We start from the raw sequence: 15,613 nt of genomic DNA, 5'->3' as shown, positions 1-15,613 counted from the left end.
AAGTAGACCATTCGGCCCATCTGTTCTGTGCTGGTGTTTTGTGCTCCAGGCAAGCCTCTTCCCATCCCCTCTTCATCTCACCCCATCACCATAGCCATCTATTCCTTTCTCCCTCGTGTGTTTATCCAGCTTCACCCATTCATTGTATCTATACCATTGACCTCGACCTCTCCCTGTGGGAGTGAGTTCCACATCCTCTCCGCTCTCTGGGTAAAGAAATTTCTCCTGAATTCCCCCAATGGATTTATCAGTGATTATCTTATATTGATGGCCCCTAGTTCTGGTTTAGTGAGTACATTAACTTGTCAATTTTAAACAAGTTAACAACAGTTACTCTAACACAAAAGGTGGGCAGCAACTCGAGTTTTTCAGATTTTTCAATTTATTATATAGTCCCAGCAATTAAGAAATGAAAACATTTGAATATCTGTCACCAAAGCCCACGCTCCTTCTATCTCAGTGTAAATATTTATAGAGCAATGGGTGGTAACTCTCCCAGTGACTATCAGACTGCTGTCTGTATCGGTCACAAGTACTGAGGACAGACTGTAACATCAAAAATATTCCCCGAGCTCAGCTGTCCTCACTTTACTCCTTGGCCCCCTCTGTTCAGAGACAAGTTGCTCCCATTTGTTTCAAAGGAGCGGCCCAGCCACCTTCAAACAGCATCGGACGTCAGTGTTTAGATTAAACCCGCTTTATGTCATCGCCGCTTTCCCCATTCTCTCCGGGGTCAGAACCGTCAGTTGGAGTGTTCAGGAACATTATTAAACACTCCGAGAAGTGGAAATATTGGGCTCCGGGGAGGCATCGTGAAACCGGGAATTACCCCATCTCTACCCATTATAATACCCGCCTGTTACACCCCCAAACTGTGAGGCGCCTCCGGCCATATTTGAGGGATAGTGTAACCCCCACCGAGTCCAACATCTGCCCCTTTAGCCTTGAAATCGATCCCATTGAAGCCCCCCCCCCAGGTGAAGGAACCACTTCCAACAGAATTACTCCTGGAAATTTAACTCCTTATTATCACTTGTGCGGAAGTGCTGGAAAAGCTTAAACACTGTGTACATGTGCAGTAATACAGGGAGATACTGACAGAAGGAGACAGAGGGAGATGTGACTGAGGATAGAGATAGAGGGAGGTGACACAGGGGGAGATAGAGGGAAATGTAACTCCATATTAAATTCCACATCGTTTGCTGAGGGAATCGGTGTAAATGTTGGTTTAATTAAAAAGTTAAGACAATGTTCAGTGACCAGCAGCAGCAAGTGTTTATAGTCACGATATATCTGAGAAATGAATTATTGAACAGTGGTTTCCTGCATTTAAGAAACTTCCCCCTTATGAAGAAAGAGAAGGACATTAATATGGCATTAGTTTGGGATTGTTACAGGGCTATGGGGAGAAAGTGGGGTAGTGGGATTAGTTTGGGTTTGAAAAAGGGCTATGGGGAGAGAGTGGGGCAGTGGGATTAGTTTGGGATTGATACAGGGATATGGGGAGAGTGTGGGGCAATGGGATTTGTTTTGGGATTGATACAGGGACATGAGAAGAGAGTGAGGCAATGGGATTAGTTTGGGATTGATACAGAGCTAGGGGAAGAGAGCGGGGGAGTGGGATTAGTTTGGGATTGATATAAGAAAGAGCTAGCACAGACACAGTGGGCCGAAATGCCTCCTACTAGACCTGCAATCAAACATTACACAAGTATAGCCACTGTTGAACAAAGATCTTTTAATACCATAGCCATGATACAGCCAACTTTGAGAGAGGATGGGCTGAAGGATTTTACACTGCAGGAGATTGAGGGAGTTTGTAAAGCCGCTGGACAAGAGGGGTTTGACCACCCTGAGCATGCTGGGACTCTCCCTCTCTCTCAAGAGCCCTCACTCCATCCACAAGATGCTGCAACCAGTCAAAGCGAGTTGAAGAGTGAAGCATTGTGTTCAGAGCACAAGTTTGAGGAAGACCAGGAGCAGGGCGGTAACAGTGGAGGCATTGAGTTGGGTTGGACCAGTGCTGGAAGTGGTTGTAGGGGCAGGTGTGGTGGATCGGGTGAAGTTCCGTGACTCCAGGTTGCACATGTTGCCCTTGCAGCAGTAGAAAGCGTTGGTCGGGTCGACAGCGAAAAGTCCAAGACCGTCGTTGGGATTTCGACAAAGGAAATCGGAAGCACAGCCTTTGAGCACATAGTTTGATGGGTCCACTGTTTGTAGCAAAGGGAGAACCATCAGTTTGATACCTTAAAATTCAATTGCATTTCATCCAGGTCCACAACATCTACCACCAGATCTAATTTCCTACCTGTGCAGTTCAAGCATTCGCATCATCAGAATGACATGGCCGACTGCACAGGAATAACAGGAGTTCCACAATTCAATTAGGTTATGTCCATTCTGACCCATAACTCCATCCACCCACCTTGGGTCTGTAACCCTTAAACCCCCTACCCAAAAAAATTCTATCAAACTCAGTTTTGGCATTTTTCAATTGACCTCCCAACACTGGCCGCCTTTGCTGGGGGAGGGCATTCAAGAATCCTACTCATTTTTGTTTGAAGAAGTGTTTCCTGATTGGGTCTGACCGGCTCTAAGTTTAAGGTTCTGCCCGATACTGCTGCAAACCTTCAGCACAGACCCTCTGGCACTACAGCACTCCCTCAGCACTGACCCTCCAACACTGCAGCACTCCCTCAGCACAGACCCTCTGGCACTACAGCACTCCCTCAGCACTGACCCTCCGACACTACAGCACTCCCTCAGCACTGACCCTCCGACACTGCAGCACTCCCTCAGCACTGACCCTCCGACACTGCAGCACTCCTTCAGCACAGACCCTCTGGCACTACAGCACTCCCTCAGCACTGACCTTCCGACACTACAGCACTCCCTCAGCACTGACCCTCTGACACTACAGCACTGACCCTCCGACACTGCAGCAATCCCTCAGCACTGACACTCCGACACTGCAGCACTCCCTCAGCACTGACCCTCCGACACTGCAGCACTCCTTCAGTACAGACCCGCTGACACTACAGCACTCCCTCAGCACTGACCCTCTGACACTGCAGCACTCCCTCAGCACTGACCCTCTGACACTGCAGCACTCCTTCAGCACAGATCCTCTGACACTGCAGCACTCCCTCAGCACTGACCCTCTGACACTGCAGCACTCCCCCAGCACTGACCCTCTGAAACTACAGCACTCCCTCAGCACTGACCTTCCGACACTACAGCACTCCCTCAGCACTGACCCTCTGACACTGCAGCACTCCCTCAGCACTGACCCTCTGACACTACAGCACTCCCTCAGCACTGACCCTCTGACACTACAGCACTCCCTCAGCACTGACCCTCTGACACTACAGCACTCCCTCAGCACTGACCCTCTGACACTGCAGCACTCCCTCAGCACTGACCCTCTGACACTGCAGCACTCCTTCAGCACAGACCCTCTGACACTGCAGCACTCCCTCAGCACTGACCCTCTGACACTGCAGCACTCCTTCAGTACAGACCCTCTGACACTACAGCACTCCCTCACCACTGACCCTCTGACACTGCAGCACTCCCTCAGCACTGACCCTCTGACACTACAGCACTCCCTCAGCACTGACCCTTTGACACTGCAGCACTCCCTCAGCACTGACCCTCTGACACTACAGCACTCCTTCAGTACAGACCCTCTGACACTACAGCACTCCCTCAGCACTGACCCTCTGACACTGCAGCACTCCCTCAGCACTGACCCTCTGACACTGCAGCACTCCTTCAGCACAGACCCTCTGACACTGCAGCACTCCCTCAGCACTGACCCTCTGACACTGCAGCACTCCCCCAGCACTGACCCTCTGAACACTACAGCACTCCCTCAGCACTGACCTTCCGACACTACAGCACTCCCTCAGCACTGACCCTCTGACACTGCAGCACTCCCTCAGCACTGACCCTCTGACACTACAGCACTCCCTCAGCACTGACCCTGTGACACTGCAGCACTCCCCCAGCACTGACCCTCTGACACTGCAGCACTCCCTCAGCACTGACCCTCTGACACTGCAGCACTCCTTCAGCACAGACCCTCTGACAATGCAGCACTCCCTCAGCACTGACCCTCTGACACTGCAGCACTCCTTCAGTACAGACCCTCTGACACTACAGCACTCCCTCACCACTGACCCTCTGACACTGCAGCACTCCCTCAGCACTGACCCTCTGACACTGCAGCACTCCTTCAGCACAGACCCTCTGACACTGCAGCACTCCCTCAGCACTGACCCTCTGACACTGCAGCACTCCCCCAGCACTGACCCTCTGACACTACAGCACTCCCTCAGCACTGACCTTCCGACACTACAGCACTCCCTCAGCACTGACCCTCTGACACTGCAGCACTCCCTCAGCACTGACCCTCTGACACTACAGCACTCCCTCAGCACTGACCCTCTGACACTGCAGCACTCCCCCAGCACTGACCCTCTGACACTACAGCACTCCCTCAGCACTGACCTTCCGACACTACAGCACTCCCTCAGCACTGACCCTCTGACACTGCAGTACTCCCTCAGCACTGACCCTCCGACACTGCAGCACTCCTTCAGCACAGAGCCTCTGACACTGCAGCACCCCCTCAGCACTGACCCTCTGACAGTGCCACACTCCCTGTATCCAGCTTTCTACATTCCCTTGGATCCCTGAGCTTTTATTTTTTAAACCAGTTTGCCATGTGAGACCTTGTCAAAAGCCTTGATAAAACCCATATATACCACATCAATTGCACCACCCTCATCAGTCCTCCTTGTTACTTCCTGAAAAAAGTCCAAACAAGTTAGGCAGACACAACCTTCCCTTAACAAATCCATGCTGACTATCTCTGATCAATCTTTGCCTTTCTAAGTGACAGTTTAACCTGTCTCTCAGAATTGATTCCAATAAATTGCCCACTACTGAGGTTAGACTGTCTGGCGTGTGGGGATGGGCAATAAATGCTGGCTCAGCCAGTGAAGCCCACAACCTGTGAATGATTTAAAAAATATATATATAATTATTCAGTCTATCAGTCATAGAATTACATACCATCCACAGTATGTGCCATTCAGCCCATCTGCTCCGTGCTGGTCTTTATCCCCCACACGAACCTCCTCCACCCCGCTTTTCATCTCACTCCATCACCATCCTTCTAATCCTTTCTCCCTCATGTGCTTATCCAGCTTCCCCCTTAAATACATCAATAATATTCACCTCACCCACTCCCTGTTGGAGCGAGTTCCACATTCTCCCAAACTCTCTGGGCAAAGAAGTTTCTCCTGAATTCCTCATTGGGTTTATTAGTGATGATCTTATATCGGTGGCCCCTAGTTCTGGTCTTTCTTGCAAATGGAAACAGCTCCTTTATGCCTACCTGATCGAAGCACCTTCATAAAGACTTCTATCAGGTCACCCCCTCAGCCTTTTCCTTTCTAAAGGAAAGAGCCCCGGCCTCTTCAATCATTGCTGAGAGCAGTACCTTCGTTCAGTTATGGCATCTTCCTTGCTAATCTGTTTTTGTGTAAAACATCTTTACCCAGAGAGTGGTGAGGATGTGGAACTCACTACCACAGGGAGTGGTTGATGTGAATAGCATGGATGTACCTAAGCGGAAGCTGGATAGACACACGAGGGAGAGAGAAGCGCAAGGATATGGTGATGGGGTGAGATGAGGAGGGGCTGGGAAGAGGTTTGTGTGGAGCATAAACGCCGGCATGGAGCAGATGGGCCGAATGGCCCCTATCAGTGCTGTAAAATTCAACATATTGTGTAGTTTCTGCCAAAGTATTTTTATCGCTCGGTAAAATGCCGAGTAAAGACTTGGACCTACGCCCTGTCAGAACTCCTGAAGTGTGGACACAGCGATCTTGTTGTCCTCGACATTTCACTTTAGCCAGCAAATTTGTACACCCGGCCTCACTAACAGTGAAACATCCATGACATTCCAGGCCATTCAGAGTGCTGTTCTCTTCGTCTGGAAAGCAAACAGACAGTAACATTAACCAATGTAATAAACGTAAACTACTGCGGATGCTGGAAATCTGAAATAAAAACAGAAATATTAACCGGTTGTTGTAGGGTTGGGCGAGTTGTGCTATTAATGATAAAGTTGATCTGCAGACACCTCGGAGGTGGAAACATTAAGTTTATTTACAATATACTCAGCAGCAACTACACACGTGCTTCCAACTCCAACTCTATCTCTGCACTGACTGCTGAGGTAGCCTGTGCAACTCTCCTATTGGTTACTACAGATCATGTGATCTTTCTTAAAGGTACATTAGACACTAAACAAAACCATAATTTCTACACTGGTCTTGTTCTGCTCTTCAGAATTTTCCGAAGCATTAAACACCACCGCAAAAATCGCAGGACTGTCCTTATTAATAGACACAGGGCTTCAATTACATGGAGAAGGTTGAGAGGAGGTGGGATAGAGGTGTTCAAAATCATGAAGGGTCTGGACACAGTGGATAGGGAGAAACTGTTCCCATTGGCGGAAGGATCGAGAACCAGAGTGATACAGGTTTAAGGGGATTGGCTAAAGTAGCAACGGAGACGTGAGGCAAAACTTTTTTACGCAGCAAATGGGTGGGACACGGAATGCACTGCCTGAGGGTACAGTGGAGGTAGGCTCATCTGTGGCTTTCGAAAGAGAATTGGATCATTATCTGAAGAGAGAGAAAAAAACAGGGAAAAGGTTGGGGGAGTGGGACTAAGTAAATTGCTCTCACAGAGAACCCACGCAGGTACAATGGGCCGAATGGCCTTTTCCTGTGTTGTAACTTTTCTAAGATAGGACAAAGCATTTGCTGGAAATGTGCCACGTCTACAAAGATAAAAGACAAAGATTAATATATTGACCTGGGTGCGTAGGGAATAAATGGACCTCCTCAGATGCAAAACAAAAGAGAGAAGGGAAAGGGGGGGAAATGAGCCAAATGGACAATCAGGGGTAAAGACAGCAGATCAGAGCACGGTGAATATTTTTGTGAGGGAATGAAATGGCTCAGAGATAAAAGAAATAGCCAGCCTAAATAGCCAGAGTCACCTGTGGCTCAGTGGGTAACAATCCTGCCTCGGAATCAGAAGGCTTTGGATTCAAATCCCATTCTGATTCTGACTGCTACAATTGGCCCTATTGCTGAAGGTGTGATGTAGCATAGTGAGCAGGGCACCTGATCATACCCCTGTTCCCAGCATTGGTGCTCATCAGTGTCTTACCTGGAACAACATCATCATTGCACAGGTTGGAGCTGCAACAGGTGGTGTGTACATATCTGGAGAGACTCCCAGTATTGAAGGAGATGAGGCCAAAACAGTCTCCACAGCCACTCACAAGGAAATTGCTGCGAATTCCACCTAACAGAAGAAATCACATCACATTACATCACCACTGCCTCTGAGAGCTGCTCTGCACAACCTGTGCACATCAATGAGCCCCACTGGCCCAGGTATCATTCTCGTGAATTTACAGTCCACCCACTTCAATCCTTCCTGTGGTACACTGTCCAGAACTGAACACACTTTACTCCAGCTGGGGGTCTATCCCAAGCTCTATCCAGCTGGAACACAGCGTCAACCCCTTTGCATTCCAGCCTTCTTGAGATAGAGGCCAACGCTCCATTGGCCTTTGGCATTCTTTTTCTACCACTCTGCTAGCTTTAATGATCATGAATAAGGACTCTAAAACTCTGTTCCTCTATAATTCTGAGCTTTTCACCATTTTGAAAATACTTTGATCTGTCTCTGTAATCTCCTCCAGCCTTTACACCCTTCCCTACCTCTGTAAACTTCTCCAGCCCCTACAACCCTCCCTATATCTGTAACCTCTTCCAGCCTCTACAACCCACCCTATCTCTGTCACCTCCTCCTGCCTCTACAACCCACCCTATCTCTGCAACCTCCGCCAGCCCCTACAACCCTCCCTATCTCTGCAACCTCCTCCAGCCCCTACAACCTTCCCTATCTCTCTAACCTCCTCCAATCTCTACAACCCTCCAACATCTCTGCTCTCCTGCAATTCATCCCTCTTAAGCATTCCCTGATTTCCATCACTCCATCATTCCATGCCTTTAGCTGCTTGGCCCCTAAGGTTTGGAATTATCTCCCTAGACCTCTTAGTACCAACAACCACCGCCCCCACCCCCAAAACCCCAAACCAACCTCCCCCCCACCCCAACTTTCTCTGTCTCTCCCCGCCTGTAAGACACACCTTAAAACCTATCTCTTTGACTGAGTTTTGTTTGCATGTCCGACATCTCACTCTGTGACTCATTATCAGATTTTTATTTGGTTACTCTCCTGTGAAGCACTTTGGAATGTTTAACTACATTAAAGCAAGTTGCTATTGTTGAAGTCTCATAGTGAAAGTAAAATGCCAAAGATTGCACAGCACTTACTTAAGCCTAGACCAACACTGATCGATCTGCATGTTGAATGGATCGTTCTGTTACACTCAGTTGTGGTGTTTAATGCACAGCTGCCAGTAAGACTATTACATCTGTGACAAATCAGTGAGCAACCTGTAGGGACAAAAGAGAAAGAGTTTATTTATACTCACTTTTGGGATGTGGACATTACTGGCAAGGCCAGCATTTTTATTGCCCATCCCTAATTGCCCTTGAGAAGATGATGGTGGGGCACCTTCTTGAACTGCTGCTCACTGTGCATGCCCACAGTGCTGTTAGAGAAGGAGTTCCAGGATTTGACCCAGCGACAGTGAAGGAATGGAGATATATTTCCTAGTCAGGATGGTGGGTGGCTTGGAGGGGAACTCCCAGGCGATGGTATCCCCATGTGCCTGCTGCCCTTGTCCTTCTGGGTGATAGTGGTCATGGGTTTGGAATGTGCTGTCGAAGGAGCCTTGGTGAGTTGCTGCAGTGCATCAGGTCAATGGCACACACTGCTGCAACTGGTGGAGGGAGTGCATGTTGAAGTTGGTGGATTGGGTGCTAATCAAGCGGGCTGCTTTGTCCTGGAAATGTTGAGCTTCTTGAGTGTTGTTGAAGCAGCACTCATCCAGACAAGACAGGCAATTAATTGATGATAATGATGCCTTTTAGTGCAGCAAAATTAAACTTTAACAGATAAATTACCCAGTCATTGGAATTATGTTGTGGGATAACTGTAGACAAATACTTGAACACCTTCAAAATAGCAATTCCAATCCAGAGATCAATAGATTTCTAGATATTAAAGACATCAAATGATATGGGAATAGTGCAGGAAAATGGTGTTGGGGGGTCAAAGATCACATGATCTAGTTGAATGGCGGAGCAGGCTTGAGGGGCTGAATGGCCTACTCCTGTGATTCCTATGAGAGATTTTTGGGCACTAAGGGAATAGAGGTACAAGGTGGGAAATTGGAGTTGGAGTAGAAGATTAGCCATGGTCTTATTGAGTGGTGGAGTAGGCTATTGGGACTGTTTGGTCAAACCTTATTTCTTATGTTTGGCCAGAGTTTCAGCTCCTGATCACTCCAATTACTTATGTTTAGTGGTTTGATACAGCTGAGGGGTTTGATCAGCCATTTCAGAGGGCACTTAAGAGTCAACCACATTGCTGTGGGTCTGGAGTCACATGTAGGCCAGACCAGGTAAGGATGTCAGATTTCCTTCCCTAAAGGGCATTAGTAAACCAGATGGGTTTTTATGACAATTTATGATAGTTTCATGGTCACCTTTAGACTTTTAATTCCAGGTTGTTCTTGAATTCAAATTCCACCCATCTGCCATGATGGGATTTGAACCTGGGTTCACAGAGCATTGCCCTGGGTCTCTGGATTACTAGGCCAGTGACTACACCACCACTTTCCCAGCTCCCTCAAAGCATGAAATTAGAGGAACAGAAGTGGGCCATTTGGCCCTTTGAGCCTGATGGACAAGGACTGGACAGTGAGATCAAAACCAGCGCCTATTATCCCATTCATACCAAAGTCTAAATGAAGCTGAAGAAATCAACACTAAAGCAAAGGCTTTCTCCATGGTACCCTCCCAGCTTTAACTCCTGGCAGTCAGCAGATGGGATCCCTGGCTCGATGAAAACCTTGTTCTACACCTATGAACACACACTTCAGCAGCAGGGTTGGTGCAAGCACGGCAACATCAGACAATCCTAACCCAATGGGGTGTGGCCATACCAAAGGAAGTGCCCCACCTCCACTGGAGCCTTGAAAGTCATTGTGAATGCAATGTGAAAGTATTACGTGCTCACCCAGATTTATACATTAAAACATATCAACACACACGTGCGACAATAATACTTAAACACATGTTTTTAAAAACACAAACATTCCCCATCCACTCACTATCCCTTGAACACATGTACGCACTGGCATGTACAAACATCCATCCACATACCTGCATGCACACACTGGCATGTTCACAAGCTCAGGTGCACATACACCTCCACTGAGAATGAAAGAATGTTCGATAGTTCTGACAAATTGTGTGTCCCTTTCAGAGACATGCTGACTACAACTATTCTGCTTCAACCCACTTCAAGCGCACATGCCAAAATCATTGCCCAGTGTTCTGAGGGCCTGGTTAAGCAGCCCTGAATTTCTCCCTCGAGGTTGGAACACTGATTCAACACAAAATAGACAATTGTCACTGCAGCAGGAGCATGATGCGAAAGTCAGGAACATTGGCTTGCAAGGAGATGTCATCTCTCGACGAAGCACAGGAACATGGGATATCACTCTGTAATAAAACCCACCAACTCTCACTCCCCAGTGAGGATATCACTCTGTAATAAAACACACCAACACTCACTCCCCAGTGAGGATATCACTCTGTAATAAACACACCAACACTCACTCCCCAGTGAGGATATCAGTCTGTAATAAAACACACCAACACTCATTCCCCAATGGGGATATCACTCTGTAATAAAACACACCAACACTCGCTCCCCAATGTGGATATCACTCTGTAATAAACACACCAACACTCACTCCCCAATGGGGATATCACTCTGTAATAAAACACACCAACACTCACTCCCCAGTGAGGATATCAGTCTGTAATAAAACACACCAACACTCGCTCCCCAATGTGGATATCACTCTGTAATAAACACACCAACACTCACTCCCCAGTGAGGATATCAGTCTGTAATAAAACACACCAACGCTCATTCCCCAATGGGGATATCACTCTATAATAAACACACCAACACTCGCTCCCCAATGTGGATATCAGTCTGTAATAAAACACACCAACACTCATTCCCCAATGGGGATATCACTCTATAATAAACACACCAACACTCACTCCCCAATGGGGATATCACTCTGTAATAAAACACACCAACACTCGCTCCCCAATGTGGATATCACTCTGTAATAAACACACCAACACTCACTCCCCAATGGGGATATCACTGTATAATAAACACACCAACACTCACTCCCCAATGGGGATATCACTCTGTAAAAAAACACACCAACATTCACTCCCCAATGGGGATATCACTCTGTAATAAACACACCAACATTCACTCCCCAGTGAGGATATCACTCTGTAATAAAACACACCAACACTCACTCTCCAATGGGGATATCAGTCTGTAATAAAACACACCAACACTCATTCCCCAATGGGGATATCACTCTGTAATAAACACACCAACACTCATTCCCCAATGGGGATATCAATCTGTAATAAATACACAGGGGGACCATATCCTTGCCGCAACATGGAGGTACTGTAATATTTGACAAATTACAACCCAAATACCACCTTCGTGCACTTTGTTTGGCTCAAGCACAACAGTTAACTGGAAGCCAGGAACATTCCTCTTTCAATATGTCTGTTATCTGAATAATCCCTATTTCTTGGTGAAAAGTATAAAATGAGAGGCTGTGTAGCGATTGGGAATACCCAGTGACTGAATAATAACCTTACCTTCTGTGACCAAGGCTGCGAAAAGCACTGCTCCAAGTAACCTCTTCATTTTCTCCTTGATCTCCCTCTGGACCTCAAGACCTGGTTTATCTGCTAAATATGAAGGGTTGTCTTTACATTTATAGGCTTGGTGACATTGCAAAGAAGATGGAAAAAAAGCTGGTGGAATATGAGCCAGAATCTATGGATAGCCCCGCCCTTTGGTTAATGAGGCGCCACCTATAGAGGTGAAATCTTGGACAAGGTCCTTTGTAAATTCCCCGCCCCAAGGCGGCTGCTGATTGAATTTGGAAGGAATGGCTGCAGTGGGGATGCCAGTGTTCAAAGAGTGTGTAATTTGATTCTTTTCATTTCCTGCATTACCATTGCTCTGATCAACTCTTTATCCATGTGTAATTTCTATCAATTTTTTCAGAAAGCCAGGTAAGCTCCTTCTTTGGTTACTGGGTAGCAGTAGTAACATTAATCTGCTCAGGGAAATGTCCTACAGTGAGCACTTCATGGCCAGGTTTGACACCTCTGACCAAGGAAGAGCCCAGCTGTTGGACATAGTGGTTTATTTGACTGGGGATTGGGTCCTGTAAGGAGAAGTCATTCAGTCACTTTAACCCCAGTGTCTGACATGAGTATCTCTCCCTCTCTTGTTCTTTCATTTTCTCTCTCTCTCTCTTTCTCTCAGTCTCCATCTCTCCCTCTCTCTCTCTCTATTTAAAGGCAGGAGGCTGGGATAGCCTTTCTGCAGTTCCTACTGGGTATGAGACCACAACACAAAGACGCTCCTAGTTTATCGCTAAATCCACAGTCCCACTCTGAGTGAAAGTTATGGGCAGCATAACGCTGCTGCAGTCAGATTTCTTTCCTAATCTGAGCTCCTCAACTAAGTTTGAGGCCATTCATTCATCTTCCTCAGCTGTTTCCTGATGCCCCGCCCACTACTTTTCCAGTCCTCCACTTTCCAAATATGCCTCTCCACCCCCCCTCCTCAATCCCGCCTTCACACCTTTCTCCACATTCTCTCTAACGTCCCCTCATGCCATCTCTGAATTTGCCCCTTAACTCCTGCCCCTGTGACTCTAAGCCAAAAGCCACCCCAGCCTCCTGCCCTATTAGCTGGAGCGCCAATCTTCTCCCGCTCGTCAGGTTCTGCCCTTCCCCCTTCCTATTCTCTGTCTTCCTTCCATTCCTCAAGGGACCCTTCCCTCATTCCATTGGCTCGTTTCCACCTCCAACCTCCCTTTCCTTTCCAAAGTCCTTGACTGAAGACTTCTCAGTGAATAATATCCCTCCAGTTCAGAATTGACGATTCCTCTCACTCTTGACACCTCCCTGATTCCATTCGCTCCAGCATTGGCGGCCTTGCCTTCCACTGCCAGGACCCTAAGCTCTGGAATGCACTCCTGCAACCTCTCCGCTTCTCCCTGTCTTCTCCTTCAAACCTGAGCTCAGCATCATCCCTCCTAATGTCACCCGCTCTCCACCCCCCTCAGATTGCGATCCTGTGCTGCCTGGTCCTCCCTCACACATGCACCACGGATATCTTGCTACATTTCTTCAGTTCTCCAGTCGAAGGCAGGTCCGACCACAGCGCCTCAGTCTCCAACACAGGCAGCACAAGGAGACAGGTCCTGAATCCACCCAAGCCAGAATGGGGATAGAGCCCTGTGTGTTTGTCACCAATCTGATCCACAACAGCCATCCATCCGACCGAGCCAGTGGCGCCAGTACTGAGGGAGCACCACACTCTCACAGGGTCAGTGCTGAGGGAGCACCGCACTGTCACAGAGTCAGTGCTGAGGGAGCACCGCACTGTCACAGGGTCAGTGCTGAGGGAGCACCGCACTGTCACAGGGTCAGTGCTGAGGGAGCACCACACTCTCACAGGGTCAGTGCTGAGGGAGCACCGCACTGTCACAGAGTCAGTGCTGAGGGAGCACCGCACTGTCACAGGGTCAGTGCTGAGGGAGCACCGCACTGTCACAGGGTCAGTACTGAGGGAGCACCACACTGTCACAGGGTCAGTACTGAGGGAGCACCACACTCTCACAGGGTCAGTGCTGAGGGAGCACCGCACTGTCACAGAGTCAGTGCTGAGGGAGCACCGCACTGTCACAGGGTCAGTGCTGAGGGAGCACCGCACTGTCACAGGGTCAGTACTGAGGGAGCACCACACTGTCACAGGGTCAGTACTGAGGGAGCACCACACTGTCACATGGTCAGTACTGAGGGAGCACCACACTGTCACAGGGTCAGTGCTGAGGGAGCACCGCACTGTCACAGGGTCAGTACTGAGGGAGCATCACACTGTCACAGGGTCAGTACTGAGGGAGCATCACACTGTCACAGGGTCAGTACTGAGGGAGCATCACACTGTCACAGGGTCAGTACTGAGGGAGCACCATACTGTCACAGGGTCAGTGCTGAGGGAGCACCACACTGTCACAGGGTCAGTACTGAGGGATCACCATACTGTCACAGGGTCAGTGCTGAGGGAGCACCACACTGTCACAGAGTCAGTGCTGAGGGAGCACCGCACTGTCACAGGGTCAGTACTGAGGGAGCACCGCACTGTCACAGGGTCAGTGCTGAGGGAGCACCGCACTGTCACAGAGTCAATGCTGAGGGAGCACCGCACTGTCACAGGGTCAGTACTGAGGGAGCACAGCACTATCACAGGGTCAGTGCTGAGGGAGCACCGCACTGTCACAGGGTCAGTACTGAGGGAGCACCACACTGTCACAGGGTCAGTGCTGAGGGAGCACCACACTGTCACAGGGTCAGTACTGAGGGAGCACCGCACTGTCACAGGGTCAGTGCTGAGGGAGCACCACACTCTCACAGGGTCAGTGCTGAGGGAGCACCGCACTGTCACAGGGTCAGTGCTGAGGGAGCACCGCACTCTCACAGGGTCAGTGCTGAGGGAGCACCACACTGTCACTGAGTCAGTGCTGAGGGAGCATCGCACTGTCACAGGGTCAGTGCTGAGGGAGCACCACACTGTCACAGGGTCAGTACTGAGGGAGCACCGCACTGTCACAGGGTCAGTGCTGAGGGAGCACCACACTGTCACTGAGTCAGTGCTGAGGGAGCACTGCACTGTCACAGGGTCAGTGCTTAGGGAGCACCACACTGTCACAGGGTCAGTACTGAGGGAGTGCTGCACTGTTGGAGGGTCAATACGGAGGGGGTGCTGCACTGTCAGAGGATCAGTACCGATGGATTGTTGCATTGCCAAAGGGACAGTACTGTGGGAGCTCTGTACTGTTGGAGGGATATACTGACACTGGTTGCATTGCCAGCAATGCAGATACACTGTCCAAATTGAAGTTAAGGAACTGTTCTTCCTCTTTATTACAACAGCTGTCACCTGTTGACGAGGTTCCATTCGGTGTTAACTCACTTCATTGCGTTCCAGCAGGAACTGGACCTCTTCACGACTGGAGCAGAGACCACGCTGCGGATAGAAGGCGAGCGAGTTCAGGTCAGTGCTGGAACAAGGGCACCACCTTCCTCTCCATGTGACCATGGTATTGTTTTCAAAGAGTGCAGGTTACAATTTCCCCGGCAACCTGACAAATAGTTTTATCCCTGCGCCAACATCACAAAACAAGCGATGAGAGTCATTAAAACATTGCTCTTTTGGGGGAGCTTGCTGCGCTCAAACTGACTGCCGAATT

The 15,613-nt window shown here is 48.9% G+C and overlaps 1 protein-coding gene across 1 annotated transcript; it reads right to left on the bottom strand.

The window, feature by feature from the left end:
• Positions 1-1,723: 1,723 nt before the first annotated feature.
• LOC121271124 (urokinase plasminogen activator surface receptor-like) lies at positions 1,724-12,069 on the bottom strand. Its single transcript, XM_041176890.1, has 5 exons — positions 11,940-12,069; positions 8,433-8,555; positions 7,255-7,392; positions 5,861-6,004; positions 1,724-2,210 (listed from the first exon to the last, which is right to left on the bottom strand). The coding sequence occupies exons 1-5, from the start codon at positions 11,986-11,988 to the stop codon at positions 1,951-1,953; spliced, it is 714 nt and encodes a 237-aa protein (XP_041032824.1). The 5' UTR covers positions 11,989-12,069; the 3' UTR covers positions 1,724-1,950.
• Positions 12,070-15,613: the final 3,544 nt, after the last annotated feature.

The sequence above is a fragment of the Carcharodon carcharias genome, chromosome 29 (assembly GCF_017639515.1).
Source record: "Carcharodon carcharias isolate sCarCar2 chromosome 29, sCarCar2.pri, whole genome shotgun sequence".
Classification (NCBI taxonomy): Eukaryota; Metazoa; Chordata; class Chondrichthyes; order Lamniformes; family Lamnidae; genus Carcharodon; species Carcharodon carcharias.
Note: the sequence above shows the minus strand (reverse complement) of the source record. Positions and strands in the feature narration are given on the sequence as shown.

Excerpts from the sequence above, each read along its gene's own strand:
- LOC121271124 (XM_041176890.1), bottom strand. The coding sequence starts at position 11,988 with ATGAAGAGGTTACTTGGAGCAGTGCTTTTCGCAGCCTTGGTCACAGAA. Across the intron at positions 8,556-11,939 it reads CGCAGCCTTGGTCACAGAAG|GTTGCTCACTGATTTGTCAC; the intron begins GTAAGGTTATTA and ends TTGTCCCTACAG. Across the intron at positions 6,005-7,254 it reads CAATGATGATGTTGTTCCAG|ACGAAGAGAACAGCACTCTG; the intron begins GTAAGACACTGA and ends TTTGCTTTCCAG.